Source organism: Meleagris gallopavo, chromosome 2 (genome assembly GCF_905368555.1).
Source record: "Meleagris gallopavo chromosome 2, MGAL_WU_HG_1.1, whole genome shotgun sequence".
In the NCBI taxonomy this organism is placed as follows: Eukaryota; Metazoa; Chordata; class Aves; order Galliformes; family Phasianidae; genus Meleagris; species Meleagris gallopavo.
Window position 1 is genome coordinate 39,262,001 of NC_139405.1, and position 19,816 is coordinate 39,281,816.

The window sequence follows — 19,816 nt, forward strand, 5'->3', positions numbered from 1 at the left end:
GTATAAGCAGCCAAAACACTGTCACTCATTTTATTCACATATACAAATTGACACCACACTATTAAATATAGACAATACAGAAGCATTAAAAACAAGTACTATTAAAAACCTTAAAAAACACATATTGCTTCAAGCTTAGATGCTATTTCCCCTATAATTTTTTAAAGTGAATCCAGTGCTAACAGGAGCTGAGGCAGCTTCCCGTTCTCTTCTATCCCTAATTTTATAGGTGCTGTTGTCAAGGTGTTAAGTCAGGCTCTACATATGGCTTTGCTGCTGAGTGCAGAAACTGAGCTGGAAAGTAAGTTGGCACGTGCAGGTTTACTGGACTGCTCCTCAGATTGCTAGCTTTTGGTCCTCATGGTTAAAAAAAAAAAAAAGACCTCTATAATTCAGTTGCAAGTTAAAAAATTAGAAGGGCAGATGTATTTCCCCCACATGGTAAAATTTGATTAATATGCATTGGCTACCTTGATGGAATTCTTTACCAGAAGTTCAGGTTTGTTCCTAACAGTTAAGTTTGGCTCTAAATTAAATATCACCCTGACCATTTCAGACTTCCAGTAAAGAAATCTGGAGTTCATAGCTGCAAAGATGTGACAGCAGTGACTGAACATGCATGCTACTGTACTTCACAGGGACACTCATATGCAGTTTTCATTGCAACATTTCACATTGTAAACACTAATCTATACAACACTACAGTTAAATTGCAGCATTACGCATTGTGCAGGTCTTATTTCACTTAGCTAAGTGCTTTCAGAAACTGAAAGGAGTAAACTTTCATGAAGACAGGACAACTGAGTATTAACTGTGTTTTTACAAAGTTTTACTTCTAAAACAGGCGTGAGAAGTTTTCGTCACTCGACTGAATTCAACAGTCTATTGCAAGACAAGCTGGAACTTTCTTAATTGCTATTGTAAACATTCACTAAGTTTTCCACTTTTGAGCAAGTTAAATTTAATGCAAAACAGCCTATTCTATCAATCTATGAAATGCAGCTACAGCTTCTGTGTTTTAAAAAGACTTTCCATCAAATTTCATCTCAAAACACAAAAATGGCTTTCCAGACTTTGGCCTGGCACATCAAATACTCTGCACACACAACTTGGAATGATTAGGACTATACTGTTTCACACAGTCTAAGCAAGCCTCCTAGTTTTTTTTCTTTAAAAAATGTCAAATACCCAAATGTAAGAAAGCTACCTAATCAGAATAATTTGCCCCTCACTTTAGGCATTATGTTTCTTAATAAAGATAGTACCAACATAGCAATCAAGATTATTTTCAGCTATAGACCATTTGAAAAAGCATAAGTGAGTCACATAACCCAATTAGTGCCACTACTGTCTAACAATTTATTTTTTTTGCTGGGGAACAGCTCTTGTCTAGACAAGATAAAAACAAGAGTATTCAAACAAGAGTATTCCCTCAGTACATAGCTGTCCAGATGCTGTTGAATAGTTCTGATGTTCTGCAGACCATGACCAAGTTGGAGACTTCTCAACCTAGGTAACCAGTATCCAAGGCAGAAAACAGTAAAAACCTTGTGTCTGATAGGAAATGCAGCTTATCCAAGAATGAGTATTTAAGGCAGGATTCTTGGCTCCCTCCATTCTCAGTGGGAACTGTAGAAACTGGCATGGAAAGCATGGCAAGACAAGTTCCACCAAGGAACCTGCTTAATGCAACAAAATGCACTGAGGGCACATAGTTCATCTGCCAGTTACATGAAGTCCACAAAGACAGAGGTGTGTATGTATGTGGTGTTCTGCACAACAACAAGGCTGTTAGGTACTACTGAGTGCTTTGATACTGTTGTTCAAAGCTAGGATGGATTTCTGAACTAAAATAGCATCAAAGCAGCTTAAATAGCTGCTGTAAATACATTTAAATAGGAAAAATTGTATACAAAGAAATAAGATCTCATGCAGAATAAGAATATCCTGTTGGATAATTTCACCTCAATTTGGGATGCTGTTTTGAAATTTTACGAAGTTCTAAACTGTGGTTTGCTGAGAAGTTGGAATAGTCATTCTTCATGGATAAGACAACCGTACTTTCTGAGATTTAGAAGTGCGAGATCTCTGGTAGGCAGTTCTGAATGTGAGCTGTTTGGATTTTTAAAGTAAGTTATATACTTGAAAATCAGGTTATAATTTCACAGACTCTAAAACTTCTTAGTAAAGGTTTCATTAATCTTAATTTCAATCTTACTGATATAATAAGATTAGAAGGCAACAATACTTGGTCTTCCCACAATTACTTGAAGATCTACAATCAGACTTCACTAAGCATTTTAGCTGTCCCTGTTGCAGCAGCAGTTCTAGTCCTGCTTACTCAGTGAGATTGTGTAGCGAAGCACAGACTAGCACAGGCTTCTGCTGCAGCAGTGTAAGTGCGCTTCCTGTGAGAAATTGTCTAGTCTGTAAAAAGCAAGCTTCAAAACTGTTAAAGTATGGTAAACAACATATATAACTAACACAGCACATCTGAACAAAACTTTGAAGCTCATAACCATAGTCACCTGCCTAAAGCTTAATTTTCAGACAAATCATTCACAGCAGCTTGAGTTTAAAAAAAAAACAAACTCTGGATTTGACAGACAGTGTATGTAAAAGAAAGACCTACAGAGTGAAAGCATCCAAACTCCATTATGTACTCTACTGAAAGATACCCTCTCCTTCCTCCCCTAGCTCTCACCTCCCTTATGAGGAGTTATGCACCAACCTTGAGGCAGAAGGCTAAGGCTCCTCTGCTTCATCTAAATTTTTTCAAAAATGGTTTAAGTTAAAAACCTGTAATTTAGTACACTCATACAATACCACCAAATGGAATACATATTGCAGTTTAACCCCACTGAGCATAGATAGATATTCATAAGTAATAAAAAATAGACTTCACTAAACAGAAGCCAGCCTGCTCTGATAAACCAGCGTTTACATGATTAAGCACAGAATAAGTGTGACCACAAGCTCAGTACAGTGGTGCCAAGTTGATACTCGTAGAACAAGCAGCTGCTTTTTGAGCAGCAGCTATCAGATGGTGATTGTCTTTATCAGTTATTCAGTGCAACAGGCACAGCAACAGTACAATAATTCTGCAGCTGTTTCTTGCTCTGAAAGTTAGTATTTTATTACAGATAACCTTGCAAGCAGCAATGAAAATTGAGAATCAGCAGATTTACTAATCTTTTTTTGAAAGCTTCTGTATACAGACAATACTTGGCATTTGTCTGTCTGAAGCATCCACACCCAATATGCTGCTTATCACACCCACTTGCCTTCCTGTTGCCCGTTTTAATATGTTTATTTTGGTAGAAGTATTGACTTAATAGTAACATAAATGCAAAGGCACCTCCATCACACCTTTCAAGTTCCCCCTTCCTTTCCCCTCCCCCCCACCCCAACACCACCTCCTTGTGGTTTGGAGGACTTGATCTTTTAAAGTAAGGGGCAACAGATTATTCATAACCAAGATCAAAAAAAATAAGAGTTTGTTTTGATTGCCAGTATGCAAAGCCCCCCTCCCCCCCTCAAAACAAGTCAATTGAAACTCATTAGAAAGATTCCCAAAAGGGGAATTGTTTAAAAATTTGGGTAACTATATTTAAAAGCCTCTTCAAATGTTATGGCTCCAACTAGACACCCCACTGTGAGGTAGGTAGCCGAGATAAAAATACTTTAACAAATATTTCAACAGCTGGAAACTCCCTATAAAAACCTTGCATAAGTAGTTTGGTTCCTTGCACCAGTGTCCTGATATGCATATCTTCTTGTGAAGATGCCTAAGTTGAATCCAAATTCACCGAGCTCTTGCCGAGTAGCATCTCATATACTCTGTCATCCAGGGGTTATCTGGTGGGGAAGGCTTTATCCGCCAAGCTTTCTCTGCTTCTGCTGATCGTACTCGCCTCTGTGACAGCTTCCTTTTCTCCACTTGTCTCCTGTTCTTTGCTCGTAGAGCAGATTCATGAATCTAGAAGATCAGAGTTAGCATTACAAGCAGGAAAATGGACTAGGAACCCCACAGCAAAGTCAAAGGTCACTTTGCTTCATCCTTACCTCCATTGTGAAGAAACAGTTTGCTAGCAAAACACCTACCTCTGGAATTTGCACCGCTACCTAAAAGTTATGTGCATTTCCATTAAAGAAATGCCTCAAATTCTATTCTGCATTTTTCCAATTCTGTGCTGCTAAGTATCTAAACATTCAAAATGTTTGTCTTAATCTTACTCTGACATTCAATAAACCTCCTTTCTCATCTTTCTACTGTTTAGAGTTCTTAATTATCCTTCAGTACACCCAAGCAACCCTTAAAATCTAAGCTCAGTACTATGATCAGTTGTTATAGACTCCTTATAGGGCACTTAAGAGCTTTTTGATCTTCAGAACATGCCGCAGAAATACATGTTTTTGTATTAAGAAATAACGATTTCCCCAACTATGGTCTCAACTATGGTCTCTTCTATGCTTGTTGATTTTCATCACAAGATTTTAAAATCTCCCCTGTCAGATAAGAGTAACAACTTGGAAACATTCAGGAAAAGTGACCTAACCAGGCAGTAAGTAGACCCTCTTTACAGAAGCATTGCTAGTAGCAGTGCTGCCTGCATGGCTTAAATAATTGGAAGTGTTTCAGAGGAGTCGTTCCATTCACTGCAATCCAGAGACCTGATCTTTAGAGTTCTATAACCTTCTTTCTACTACAATTGTAAAAGTCTTTCAAAGCATCAGTTGATGCTCAAGTTACACATCAGCATATATGAGGCTTCAGCAAAGCATCAGTCAGCCATTACCACCACTGACCTAAGCTTATTGAGTTTTAGAATTGAAAAGATCAGTTTTAGCACTCCAAACTTATCATTTCTTGTAAGTCAGGAAACAACATTTTACAGCCTAATTCTTTTGTTGTCCATGGCCACGTTAATTTTACGTGTGTTGTTGTGCTAATATTTACATCAACCCTGCAGTCCATCAGATACTGACAGCCTATTCTGCTGCCAAAGCTCCCCACTGGCAACATGCTGAAACAGCCTGCTGGACAACTTAGCAGCAAAGCACTGGGGCTCCTATTCCTGAAGATTGCTGCAGGAAGAGTTGCTCATTCACAGCCCAGCACTATACCCATGTTTAGCTACCTGCCTGTTTTGGGATGCTTGGTGCTAACTGCCTGCTGCTTTTCTCTTGTTCAGAATGCAGAAATACGCTTTGAACTGCCAGTTTTGCAGTTTTGCTGGCAGCACTGAAATCGCCAGAAACAAGATAGCCAAGCATTAATCAGATTTTTTAAGTATTAGTAAGATGCAGAGAGTTCAAGACAAATAAACAATTAAAAGTTACTCAAGTTGGACATGCCAAGCATCTTTAGTATTAAATGAAAAGCTACAGCAATAAACCTAATGAGAGTACTGTACTGCCAGATCTATCAACAGCTGAAGTATACTTCTCTGCTTTCCTCTGCTTCTCCCTCCATACGTAACCCAAGTTCTTGACTGCCATACGAAGATGTGAACTTCAGTGACAGCTGCATTAGCAAGGACCACAGGTCACAGCTCTACCCCTGAAGCACGCTCTACTAGAAAATGCTGATACCTGTTGTGACCAGTATGAATGCACATAACCAGTACTCAACCTAGAAGTTGCATCAATCACCTTTCATCCCATACTATCCTTTTCTTATGGCACTGTTTATCACAGCTGTGGGCAAACATGTTCCTGCCTGATGAAACCTCAATTTCCTAGAGGTAGAAGGGTTTTATGCATCCTGGAAGTTCTGTGCATTCAGTCCTCCACTGTATTCTTGTACCTGTAGGCCTTTAATGTGGCAACTACTATTTCATTTTGACGAGGAGAAAGAAAAGCCACTTCTGTCTCTTCAAAACAACTCGTTTGCTGGTATTTCCAAGACAACGCTCTGTTACAGACCCAACTGGATATGGTGGAAAACTGCCTGCCTCTGGAAAACACTTCAGCAACACATAGGAAGATTCTGCAGCACCCAGAACTAGGCATCCAGATGTGGGTTTTGATACTTTGAAGGCCTTTTCACACACAAAAACACCACAAGCCTAGAAGGGCTGTCTGAAGGAATTAATGTACAGTCTCAATCACAACCAAACCTGTAGGAATGACACCAGTTCAAAAGGAACTGAGTGGAATGCCCCTAACTTCATTCTGGCACAACTGCAAGCTAGTATTTTAAGACACTATCACTACAGCAAAACACAGAGGCTGTTGAAGTCTTTACAATTCCCCATGTGATCACAAATAAAAGCACCTCTGAAAAGTTTTATCTAGATATTAGCAATGTCTTTTCTAGGCACTAAGTCAGTTCTCTCACTTAAACAGAAGCTTTTACTTACTTCATTCACTGAAGCAGAAGCACAGACATTGTGAGTTTTCTGGCTTCCAGTATCTGTCTGTCTTTCTCCCCACCCGTAGAGAGCAAATGGATGTTTATTCTCCTTTGGTCCGTCTGTCTTTGGAGGACTTCTGGTTGATCTTCGATCATTACGACTGGACAAGGCACTTTGGCTTGGACGTCGTCCTGTACGGCTGGTTTTATCTGCATCCTTCGTGGAAGTTTTATCTGCTTCCTTTGTGGAAGTATGTTCTACAGTTTTCTCTTGCTCTTCTTTCTGATGCTTTTCTTGATCTTGTCTTTCTTTTTCTGAAAAAAATTAAGTTCTGCTTTAAGTTTCAATGACAACATGATATTGTTTGATCTACACTGCCTCTCTCAGTGCATCAAGAAACCTGTGCTTTTTTTTTTTTTAAGAAGTCACTAATTCCTAAGCATTAGAGGCATGCCTTGCTTAAATGCTTTCACTCTTTAGTGTTGAGTATTTTCAAGCCTGTCCCTCTATGCATCAGCTGCCACATTTAAAACACACCTTTCACTAGTGAGGCTACAGATGCCTAATAGCTCCAAGCAGTGCTGTACATGCAGTAAGATTGTTTCCAGTGCTCTCCTGTCTTCACTGTTTCATCCTTCCATCTTTCAGACAGCAAGCAGATGGACTGCTGAGTAGCAGGTAGATGCTGCCAGCCAGAGAACAAATACCTCATACTATAAGCTTTGACTGAAAGAAGAGAGTGATTCCTTTTCAAACTGCCTGATTATTCATACAGACGTCGATTCTTCGTGCAGAGGAAAGGGGAGTATGATGCTACTGGTTATGGAAAGATTCCTCCAATGGTGTTGAATGAAATAATCTAGTTTAAGGCTAGCTTATATATTGTTGTTTGTGGTCAACGCTGCAATAACAAATTTTACTTAAGTACTGTCATTAAAAGCAGAAGGATTTGCCCATCCCTACGACACAACAAGGATCATTCATGCTAATTGCTTTGATTTAGCAAATCACCTTCATGCATGAGCAATCTGACACTGCTTTAGTTTCATTACAGCATCCACCCAGCTTTGCCAGAACAGATGTAACCTATCTAGCACACTGATTACCAATCCAGTAGCGCTTTTGATCCTTACAGCACAGAGGTATTCCCTTGCAAAACCATATTACCCACAAGTTTCTCTACACTGCCACTCCTAAGAGGGAACTGGCTAGGTCCTCCTTCTGCATATCAGACCATATCAGAAGGAGGCACTGTTTTGAGCAGTGATATTTCAGAAAGTAAGACACTGAAGGGGGGGGCATAGTGTTGTTGAATCTGATAAGAGTGCTTTTATTTTGGTATGTCAAATCTTGCCTTCAAGGAAGAATTGCACCTTCCATCTCTACAGCAGAACAGAGCAATGCTGGAGTTGTTCACAGAACAGAGATGGCATTTAAAGCCTTCAAATTAAAGAAAAGTGGGAAGTCTCCTCGACTGCATTGGTAGCATAGCTTTAAGTTATTACTTCAAGGCAACAGACAAGCCTGGATGCAGCTCGCTCAGATACAGTCCCAGCTGGTGCAGAAATGATGAAGCCAACTTGTCCCAAAATAGCTATAAAAGCATATGACTAAGTGGCATGCAGAATCTTGCACAATCTTGCAGTAAATGCTGTATACCAGAGTATACTTTGGCACCTTATGTGCACCTGCTATTACAGCAGGTATTTTAATGAGCTCACTCCCACAGTTCACATATATAAAACTCAGAAGGTACAAGGTGGATGCTTTAAACAGCATTTACATTTTATATCCAAGCTATTTTGTTAGGCACTCCTTGCAGCAAGGAGAAAAGCAGCAGTTGATAGCAAGGAAGGAACCAAACGCAGCTACTCAGGAAGCCCAACTATCAGTAACACCTACTATCTCCTTCCCCCACAGTGTGCCAGCTCAAGCAGGCACTGCTAAATGCATGCTGCAAATAGAATAGGAAACTCGACTGACTGGCTGGGGCATTACAGGGATTAGCCAGCACAGGGAAAAAGCTAGGAACATTTAAAAACCACATCATGGATGCTAAACAGAGCACACTGGACAGGAGGAGATTAAGTGCTTAGCAGCAGAAACTAGGCTGCCAGGCCCACCCAGCATGGCAGTAGCAATCGCCTGCCCAGAAGAGGTCACTTCAGTCCTCCTGCATCACCCAATTTACATAACAGCTCACCTCCAGTGGCTTGAAGAGGAGCTGATAGTGCTTTTCCCCCTTCTAAAGCTGTGCATGTTCTACCAGGCTGATGAGACCCCCACATCAAAGGCTCTACTGACTCGCTGGAGGTACCAACAACCTTCTGGTCAGATGCACAAGTCTGAGAGGTCAGCGCTACTATCTTTACATAGAGGTGCTTGCCCCTTGCTACGTCAGGTTCAGAAGCATTTTGTAATAAAGCAGGAAACACTAGGTCATCTTGAGAGCTACCATGTTCAAACACACCAGCTCCCAGAACAGGTACCATACAAGCGATCTCCTACATATCACGATAGCGTAAGCACCAGCTTCTCCCAACTGTGCAGGTCTTCAAGGCCTGAAGAGGGACATTAACTGACTACAGCTGGGCAGAAAATACTATTTACTACAGCTAAAACAATCTGCAGCAGCATTGCTTCAAGATCAGTCTCACATGAGGCATTGGCACAATATTTGAGTGACCAGCAACACAGCAGTTGAGTTCATTAGATTCACCCGCTGAAGAAAGTTGTACCTAGCTTGACTTGACAGCAAAGCTTGTTTGAACCCAAAAGACACTGAAGTATCCTTGGATCACTGTAGAAAAAGACTAACTGACACTGTTAGTCTTTTTCTCCACCATCAGCCACTCCTCCCTGGGCAGCTGGGTCAGCAAACATTCCTACAGCATCATGACAGATCAGGGAACAAGTTTGAAACTGGGTCTTCTACCCAGATGCACTAATCCAGTCTATTGTGTGGCAACTGTTTTGACACGAAGTTGTCACTGCTGTCATTTAAAACCTCTGTATAAAAGTGCTATGAAGGCAAAATAGTCATAATAAGGCTGGAAAGATGGCCTAATCCTGGATGCGTGTGCAACAGTATCATTTCACAAGAAACAGGTTTGCTTGCAGTACTGCTGCCAAGAGCTCCTGTCATTCACTTACCAGACCATGGGGTTGACAGCTTTGAGTATGTGTCAACCAGACCAGTTCATTTTAGTCAGGATTTTATTGGATCATGTCCAGGCCCAAATGCATTCTACAGAGCAGTCCCCCCAACACTGTAAAGAGCAAGAAGGAATTAAAAAAAAAAAAAACAACTCCAAAGTTGCCATTCAGTGTACCTTAATATCTTTCAGATACAGCTTAAACATTAGGATGACTGCATTTCCTTGCTGTATCTATTTGCCATCTCAGGGGTTCATGCTGGTAGTAATTTAAAGCAACACCACTAAGCCTCAAAGTTAAGCTGCAAAATAATAAAACCAGTTTTGTACATGCATAACAGCTTTCAAAAACTGCTGTCAGTGCTCCTTCACGGGTCAGAACTAAGTAAAAAAAAAAAAAAGGTGATTGTTTCTTTAGAAGAAAAACACTGCATGTGTGGTTTCAGCAACATTACTGCTGGCCAAGCATACTCAGCCACAAACTTAGCAGAAACCTGGTTCCCTCCAGCAGAGAGAGAAGCATCAGTAGCCAGGTAACAACCCAACCAGGATGCTGCAGCATGTGGGTGGATGTCAGATTCAGAAGACAAAAAAACATCACTGACATTAGCACACTCACTGCTCCCACAGCATTTCAGTGTAATTAAGTCCTTTCAGAAAAAATGCAGTCAAATAATGAAAGATTCATGGGGTGGTGGTTTGTATGTTACATCCTCTGTGCTTTTTAATTAGGAAGTCACTAAACAAAAGAAAATAGCACCTTCATAATTGCTTAACACTGAGTTGCTTGCTTTCTTGTACAGTAAGCTGTACATGAATATACAATAAATTTCCATTTAATCCAGCTGCCAAAGCTGAATTGCTTTTAGACCTTCTGCTAAAGCTTTTAAAATGCCTGCCAGAAAGTCAGTCTGCAAAGACGTGAAGATCAGATACAGATTTTTCCCTCCCATGCTAAATGGGAAGAACCTCAGAGAGGATCAGGTACTCTCACAGAAGCCACGAACCTTACTATTGCTGCCTAAAGCCTCTGAGTTGCTCAGGTCAGTACTGCTGGCTAAGATAAGCTATGGTGAAGAGACAACCACGCATACCAGAACCAGACCACACACACCATTACTGACTACAGAATATGCCTATATGAGCACATCTGCAACTAACAAGTTCTTACCTGCTGCTAAAGCAGACTTAACTGGAATCAAGCTACCAAGGAACTCCGGCCTGGTCTCATCCTAGTGAGCTGCTGCCATCACTGCATGGCTTTAGAAGGATGGAGTGTTTTACCCTGGCAGCCAGCATCTGTGTGTACCTCCAGCTCCTTCAACTCAAACAGACCTTGTTCTTAAGAGCATCCCTAACCACTCCTGTCATCTTGGCATTTTCTCCCAACCCCGAGGAGCTGAGTTTCAGCTCAACAGCATTTTAGCAGGCATATGACAGCTGGGTGGCACACAGGCCCACGCTGCTGTGAGGACTGCAGCTCTACACTCACTCGCTCAGGGCTACTGACTCGCTGCAAAACCAAGACCACAGAGCTCAGGTACCAGCAGGGACCCAATGTTCAGCCAAGACAAAAGAATGTCACACGCAGGTCCAGGGAAGCGGTAACATTACGTGCCAGTCACTGGCACACAGCCTAGCTTGGTGCTGCCGCTTTCGCCAGAGAACCTGCTTATATAATTGCAGGGATGCGCTGTTCCCATGGCAACCGTTTACATAAGCGGCTGTGAGTCAGGATGAGTTACCACAACGCGCTTCTTTAAAGGGACGCCCCGCTTCTCAGCGTTGCGGGTCCCTGAGGTACCACAGCCGCAGCTAACGGATAGGCTTCTCCCTGAGCAATTCCCGGCCCCGATTTCTCTACAGCTCACAGAGCAGGGCGCGCAATACTCTCGCCCTATTCGCTGCACGCCAGTCTCCAAGCTGCTCGCCCACACTGCGGCACCGCCAGGGTCGGGCCGGGCCTCCCCCACCACCCACGGCCACGCACCTGACCCGGCCGCCCCTTCCCAGGGAGGCACACACCATCCCCGCCACCCACCCCCGCCATCTTCCCGCTCCTACCGGGGCCGGCCCGTCCCGCCTCCGCCGCTTCCTCCTCCTGCGCGGGCGGAGGGCTGCCCGCTCCCGGCGGCGAGGGGGACCCGGCGGTGCTGCTGCCGCTGCCGCCGACGCTGTCCTGCTCCCAGCCGTCCCACAACCAGGGCCGGTGCGCCTGCTCTAGGAGGCGGCGGCTGAGGCGGTAGCGCAGCAGCTCCAGGTAGCAGGCGCCGCACGACTCCCACTTGGGCTCCTTGAAGCGCTTCATGTACTCCGTCTTCACGCGTCGCGCCGGCACCACCATGGCGGGGCCGGGAGCAAAACAGCCACGGAACGCCGCGTAGCGCTGCGCCGCAGGCCGAGCCCGCCCCTCCCGCTGCAACGTTTAAATCCAAACAGCGGCGCCCGGCACCGCCCCTCCCGCCGCGCCAATCGCGGCGCGACTCCGCCGACTACCCCCCCGGAGCCTCCTCGCGTCGCCTGGCGACAGCGCCACCCAGCGGCGGGGTGTGCGCCGAGCCTTGCGGTGAGACTGAACAGCGCCCTGCTCCGACACAGGGGGGCACTGACGGCTTTCAGGAGCGCGGCGGGAGGCTCTCCGACTTTTAAACAGCGGCCAAACGTCGTTCTCCTCTCGCCTTGCTACGGTGAAGACCGGCTCGCCCGAACCAGCGTAAATTAGACCGCTGGAGCCGGCAGAGAGACCCGAGATACACAATCCTCTCGCCGGTCGATCCGTGTCGCCCTGGCGCAAGCAAACCGCACGGCTTCCCATTTAACACGTGCCCGTCATCCCCCCGGGCTCTAGTGGCCGCCAGTTGTGTCTCTGCCACCCACCGCCACCGCCCAGCTGTGCCCTCGCCCAGCTGCGGGGCTGACGCGGCCGCCTAGGCCAGGGAGGAGTATAGATCGCTCCCCAATAAACCAGGGATGTATGGGCAGATGACATTTATGGCAGATAACAGGTCTGGGTTCGCATCATCTGCCTTCTGTCCAGAAGCTGTAATTGTGTGCTAAATGGCATTCTGAACCACCCTGCAAAGCACTGGCTGGGCAGCTGGGATTGTGAGCTGGCTGCTGGAGCACCAGCTCCTCTCCTCCTGTGTGCGGCCTCTCCTCAGGGAAAGAACCCTCTGCTGAGGCGGACATGGCCATACACGGGGAACACGGACACCCCAATGCCCTCGGATCTCCTCACAGCCATTAACTCATGCTTCAGCCTTCACAGGGGGATGCCAGAACCACAACAGCAGGCTGGCGCGCTGCCAGCTCCACCTCCATCATTTTCACTCAGGGCAGACCACAGGATGTCAGCACTTTGCAAACAGCACCTGATTGCTGTTATGAGCCCTCACCTTCGTTGTGCCAGTCTTTTTGAGGGCCATTTTTCCTCGCTGCCATGAAAGCAAGCGCCCAGCTGTCCATACACTCCAGTTTGTCCTGGGTCTCTTGCAACACATCCCCCGGTGATGGGCAGATTGGCAGCAGGCACTTAGGAACTAACTAGGGACAATTTGTGTAACAAGGCCTGTCATAGAAGCCTGTGGAGATGCCCAGCTGTGCCTATGCCAACAGCCACAACTTACCCACACGCATTCCTCACGGGCCACCACAATCAGTCCTAAGGTGTTGTGGAACGGGGCCCCTAAGGCCAGTCAGCAGTGCCCAACATGCCTCAGGCCAGCCATCACCCCTACCCAGCCCTGAGGCATTGTTCTGGCTCTGGGGGATAACACTGAGCCAGATGACAGAGATGAAAGGCAACTCCTGTGAGAGCCTCTTAGCACAGCTCCATGCACACATGCACAGATTGCTCCAGCTCCTCAGCACAGCAGCTCTGGATGTGCTCAGTGTAGCTATGTAAACATTTACTTCTTTAATCCTAAAGAGCTTTGGCTTCAGTGCCTCATGGCAGAGATCTACATACACAGGCTGAGAGTAGCCAGTTATTAAGTAGCTTCAGCTCCACAGATGCCTGAATGAAGAACTACAGTGTTTATAAGAATTTCCTCCCTCACGTATTTTGCTGTTATTTTCTTTCATTAAAAATCTGAAGACATCATTTGAACCTGAACATGAATTCTAGACATGCTTTTTGCTTTTAAAGCCCTTTTCCCTGGAGGGCCTTAGTTCTGCCTCTAGTCCCCATCATTGACTTCTTGCAGGTGGCAGGCCAGGTGAGTCAGGAGCTCCACATGGACAGAGCTGGCATCAGACCCCACAGCCCAGCCTTCCTCCATGCTCTGTAGCAATGGATGCTAGAGGAGGATCAGTAGACTTGCCCGTATTTTCTCCTTTTTACTGGTATCAGCTGTTTTTTCCCACTTTTCTGCTCCTCAAGCACTACAGCGCTATACATCTGCTATATTGCTGCCAATTCAAGGAGGTCCCTGCAAGGAATAGACCTTAGAGCCAGAAGCAGGGTGATGGCCAGAGTGTTAGCCCCAGCAGCACCTCTTCAGTCTGCCCACTGAGCCTGATACAACCTAGGCCTACACCCAGCCAGGAGAGAGGCAGGGCAAGCAGGAGAGACTTCCCACCTGCCCACCTTCCTCCTCCCTACAGAGAGCCCTGCTGGGGAGGTGCAGAGAGCATGCAGCCATGGTTTGGTGAGCAGCATCCCTAATATGGCCTCGGCTGCGCTGACTGGCTGGGGGCTCCTGCTGCAGGAATGCAGCCCTGTATAAAAGCCCCCACGAAGGCAAACCATGCTGGGTGCTAGCAGGGAAAGAGCGAGACTGGCTCAATATGGGAATTGTGCCTGCCTCCTGGAGGCTGTCCAGGCTCTCTTGGGTTTCAAGCAGCATGCAGTGGCTGGGTACAACCAACAGCGACTGGGATGCAGTGGACACTGGCAGAGAGAGCCCATCTTCATGCAGCTTTGCTCTTGGGGGTTACCTGCTAACACCCAGCCCCTGTCCTGAGCTCCCTGCTCTGCTCCAGCTGCAGCAGTGGCAAGGCATGCTCCAGTACAGCTGCACCAGCTGCATAGCTATGACCTGCTCATACTGCTGCTTTGCTCAAACTTCACTCTTTTACATCTCCCAGCTTTGTTCTAGTTCCAGTTCCTGTCTTCCTCCATTCCTTCCACTCAGAGGAAAAGAAGCCCTTCACAAAGTCCCTGTCTTTCCAAGGTGAGCATTCAAGTAAGGAGCTTTGTCCCCTTCCCTGTGGTGGGGAAGGGGCTCTTTGAATTTGCTGCTCTCCTCTGCTCTCCATACCCAGTGACTCACCTATCCCTCCTCCAAAACACAGAGCAGTGCAACCTTGTCAGCCCCTTCCTTCAGCAACCACGGCTTCTCCCCTCCATTCCAGGACCCACAAAGGCTATACCTGTCTTTTCCTTTTTCTGCCTTCACCTTTCTTTTTTCTGCTTTTCACCCAAATGATGAAATGCCTTCACCACATGTTACATTATCCCACCCACATCTCAAACAGCCCAAGAAGCTGTGGGTCTGGGCCCAGCTGCTCTGCTCTGCTGCTCTCCAGGGTACATGCATGGCTCCTCCTGCAAAGGACACGGTCCTGAGGACACCCCAGGTGCTCAGAGTAATGCCCGAGCCAGGGACCTGCTGGGACACCCACACCAAAAGGAGTGACACCACTCCGCAGGGATGACACAAATGAGTCTGCTCAGATGGTGCTCTTCTGAAAAAAGCTTCCCTGCACTGGGGCATGAAAAGAAAAAAAAGAAAGAAAAAAAAAAAAGGCAAAGAAGTAAAAATGTTTTACCCATTCCAGAGAACAAGTCCCTGCCTTGCTGAGAAACACTCAGTCATTTCCTGCTGACTGCACAGCAGTGGCAGAGAGAGCCATAAACGTGCTAGTAAACATGTTGTAGCTCCCAGTTTAGAACAAGGCACATAGATGGCAAATGTACTTCTGGTGAAATAATTCTGTGGAGGGGAGCTAGCCCAGATAGCAGCAGTTAAAAAAAAAGTGCCTTGAACAAAACGTCAAAATGCCACCAAGGCATTTTCTCAGGTCTCACAGAGGATTATTAGAATGGAAATGCATGAAAAGCATGGCACACCTCTAAATGGACATGAAACAGCCACCGGTGGGGTGGGGTTTATTTTTAACCCCCTGGGGCTTGCAAATGTGTAAGTTCCATCTGTGCAGGTTTCTGCCGCTAGCAAGAGGCACGTAATCGGCCACTTGGCTTCAGGCTGGAAAATGTCAGTGTAGCTGGGGTTAACTTAGCCTCCAGATAGGAGGGGGATTAAAGTCTTAGGCTGCCTCTTCCTTTGGCTTCCTAGCAATCCCAGCCAGCAGCCTGAATGCACACACGCGCTAAGCACTGCCAACCGCACACCAGCTTTGCAGCTTTGGCCGAGCATGGCCAAGCTCTCCAGCTCCAAGCTGTGCCAGCGGAGTGGGATGGGATGAAGCCACCAGCAGCATTTGGTTGGAGATTTTCAGTTGGGTTCTAAAGACTTCTAGGAGGAAACTGCTGCTCAGCAATCCAAAGTGCCTGTTTTCAGTACCAAAAAGCAAATGTTACAAAGAGTCTCTCCAGCTTAAATGTTTCTCTCTGCACACCTGTTGGTCCTTGCCAGTGCTCTCCATCCTAAAATTCACCAGCACAGTAGCCTCCTTCCAAAGATGGACACAAAAAGGGCAGTCACTCACACACAGCATCTCCAGACACAACAGCACCCTTACAAAAAGGACATTTCAAACACGCAGTCACCTGGGTTGGTGCCAGGATTGTGTTTTTCAGAGGAAGGGGACCAAGCACAATCGTGTGCCCAATGAAAGAAGCCCATGTTTTAAGAAAACATCCATTGGAGCATCACAGATTATTTCCAGAACAGATCTGGCAAATGGGCATCCTTGAAAATAAATGAACACCAGTTGTAAGTGCCTCCTTAGAGAGTGCTGACATCTGTGTTTATTGTTTATAATGGATTATCTCCTCGGCACAGGCAACCTGTTGGCTCCACAGAGTGTTCTCAGGCTAACTTTCATCTCCTGAGCTCGCTGGTTTGTGTCCAGCCCAGGCTGCCAGCACACCAAACCCTGTGCAGACTGTGCTCTGCATGCAGGACCCACTGCTCCCAAAAGGAGCAGCCTTGCTCAGCTGTAAAATCCTTCCTGTGAAGACCTTGAGTAATGAACATTCACCAAAAAGCTCTCAGCTCCAGGTGACATTCTGAAGGTCTCTTGCTTGCTAGACCTTTTGCAGAGTAGAAGGCCAACACTTAGAGGTAGCCAACAGGGGAAAAGGTGGTCATGCAGTCATCCAAAACAATCTTAAAGAGCTCCTTAAGTGTATCTGCCCTTTACCTAGGGAGGGGAGGCAAGCAGGACGGGTCAGGATCCTTCTTCTGCATCCTGGTGGGCTGGAAATGTGTTCTTGGTTTCTGGTGGAGAAACTACAATAGGCATCTGGCCAATGCCACAGAGAACAAGCCTTTATTCCTTCAACATGCTGCTAAGCTCTCCCTCCTGAAGAAGATATATTCTCCTATACTCTCATCAGGAGTTCCTGCCAAGAAAAACGTGACACTGTTTAAATAAACACACTGTGTACTGAGCCAAACAACAGGCAATGGTCTGGAAATCTGCTGTGGGAGGACAACCATAAAACCTTTATATCTTTATCTATGAAAGCTAATCTAAAAATAAGTAAATCTCTATTGAGACATAGACATGCCATCTCAAGTACTTAATTTATTTTGTCTTTTTAATCAAAAAATCTTTCTGGAAAATCAATTTTTTCCCCACCATTTTTTCATCCTTTCAGTCCTATTTTCCCTTTCAACTCTGTATCTTTAAGTCAGTTACACTGGTTATGTTTTAAGGCTGTGGCCACTTTCCCTTCTAGAGCCAATACCATCTCTCCCTGTGCTGTGTAAGATAGAATCAGAGAAATTGGGAAGAAAGTGTCTGCTACATTAAGAAGTGCAGCATTTCCAAAATCTAGGCAGGACCTGGGAGTGAGCTGCCTTTGGTGAAGCCCTTAAAGGAATACCTGGAGGTCCGTCCTTCCTTCTGGGTAAATGCCACTCTGATGCTCGCAGCGCTGTAATGCTGGAGGTCCCACAGGGAGAATGTAAAACCAGAAAGAACATTGCCCTCCAGAGGGTGCTGATATGGGTATTCCCTGGAGTAACCTCACTGCAGTTCTTGCCTGCCTGTTACAAGCACAGCCATGAGCTCCCCTCACCCAGTGCCAGTAGATTGGAGTTGTGCGGGTCAGACCGAGGGCAGGGAGTTCTGCTCTTCAGAAGGCAGCGGACACACCGAGATTTGCAGTGCCCTCCCCAGCTCCCCTCGCTCTTCTAAATCACTCCCCATGTCCCATAATACACCCTCAGAATCCCTGCTGCAGTTTGGAAGGCTTATTTAGCAAGTCAGATATAGCAAGGCATGAACTTATAAATAGAGAGGGGCAAGGTTGGGGACTCTGCAACGTGACTCACAAGTCAAACTGCCTGTGAGGAACTTATCAGACATTTGCTTTAAATATTCATTTAGCAATACCAATGCCTGCTCACGGTTACACTTACCGTATAAAAACACCATGCCCATATGTGGTCAGCACATCGATGGTGATTTCTCCAAAAGTGCTGGGAGGCCGCTTACTGTCCTGCTGGTTGCACACAGCCTAGGATTGCAGAGGGCAGAGCTCCCAGGCTGCAGCTTACCCGCATGCCACCAGTGCAGCCACTGCCACTGAAGAAGGCAGCAGCCCCTGTGGTTATGTCAGAAGGCCTTTCCTCCTAAGATGTTAATATTGTTTTTATTTCTGGCTGTGTTTCATAATCCAGGCCCTAACTGTGCAAACACTTGGACACTAACCAGATTTGTTGTCCTCTGGTGGCTTCAGTGAGGACCACTCACAGGACTCAGCACATCTGCAGGGAGATGAACCCCAGGTTGTCTCATGCGCTGCCTGTCTGAGACTCCATAAATGGGATGAAACTGCTGGAAGGTGTGATCAGCCAAACTTCACCTGCACAAATGGCAACAATTAATACTAAGTGAAATATCAATACAGAGCCTCTGGGGAGCCTCTATCAGTATGAACCCGGGAGAACATCAGTAATGTGCTGCAGATCGCCCCAGACCCCATTTCCTCTATCTCCCAGTCCCTGCCGCGTGCTGGCCATGTAGTGTTTTCTATGTTATTCTTTGCTCACTGCTTCACATCATCCTGCCCCTTTTAGTTTTAAATAGTGATGCACACCCAGTTGGTGTACCCCATGGGCTGCCCACAGCCCATTTTCAGCCTTTGCCCAGGCAAGTCGTAGGCTATGAAGAACCATCACCAATCTGGGCAAACTGCACCTGGTCGCTGGGCCCTGGCCAAGATTTACAGGAGTTATCACAGGGTCACAGCATGGCTGAGGCTGGAGGGAGCCTCTGGGTCCAACTGCTTCACCCTCTACTCAAGCAGGGCCACTGGATTAGGGTGCCCAGGGCCATGTCCAGGTGGCTTTTGGAGATTTCTAAGGAGGAGACCCCACAGCTAGTATGGGAATGTCCCAGCCCAGCTGGTGGCCATGGCAGCCCCTGGGTCATGGCCGTGCTTGGAAGACATTCAGATTTCTAGACTTTCCCTGGTATTTGTGCCAGGAAACTGGACTGCATGACTTTCAGGGCTAAATTTAGGATGGCAAGTATTTCCCGTTCCCCAAACACCTTCATGACGACATCTCAGAATCTTCCATGAACATTAGCTGTTCCTCGTTATCTTCCTTCGAGACAGAAAACAGAAAAGCCATTTTGCTGGTAACAAACAGAGCGCAGGGAGTGTTGACTTGTTCATGGTCAGGGGGAAAACCATGATGACCTTGGGATGGGAAAGAGTAAAAAGGAGATAAAACCAATACACTTCTGTCCTGTTGTCATGGAAACATGGTGCATCACCTGGGGCAGCACTGGTGGCCATCAGCCCTTCCTCCACCCAGTGACTGCTCCAGACCCCATGACAGCACAGCAAACTCTTGGAAAACCCTGCCCAAAAAGTGCCGTGGGCAAGCAGCCCAGTGGCACCTGCTTACTTCATGGACTGGCAGCAGTTCAGGGGAATCCCGACTCCTTCAGAGAAAGCACTGACTGCACCAGTCCCATCTGAATCAGATGCAAAATTCTGGTGTCTCTTTCCCAGTGGAAAAGTGGTTCAGGAGGAGTCGGATGAAAGGTCACCAACTCCTGCAGCCTCCTTTCCCTGGGGAAAGACAGAGGTGCATCACTTAACACACATTCACCTGGAGTAGAATGCAGAGGGTTCTGCTTTGGGCAACATAACCA

At 46.2% G+C, this 19,816-nt stretch overlaps 1 protein-coding gene across 1 annotated transcript; it reads right to left on the reverse strand.

The window, feature by feature from the left end:
- Positions 1-16: 16 nt before the first annotated feature.
- Positions 17-11,976, reverse strand: CCSAP (centriole, cilia and spindle associated protein). Its single transcript, XM_085219756.1, has 3 exons — positions 11,579-11,976; positions 6,366-6,673; positions 17-3,979 (listed from the first exon to the last, which is right to left on the reverse strand). Exons 1-3 carry the CDS (start codon positions 11,856-11,858, stop codon positions 3,806-3,808), a joined length of 762 nt encoding a protein of 253 aa, XP_085075882.1. The 5' UTR covers positions 11,859-11,976; the 3' UTR covers positions 17-3,805.
- Between the last annotated feature and the right edge of the window lie 7,840 nt (positions 11,977-19,816).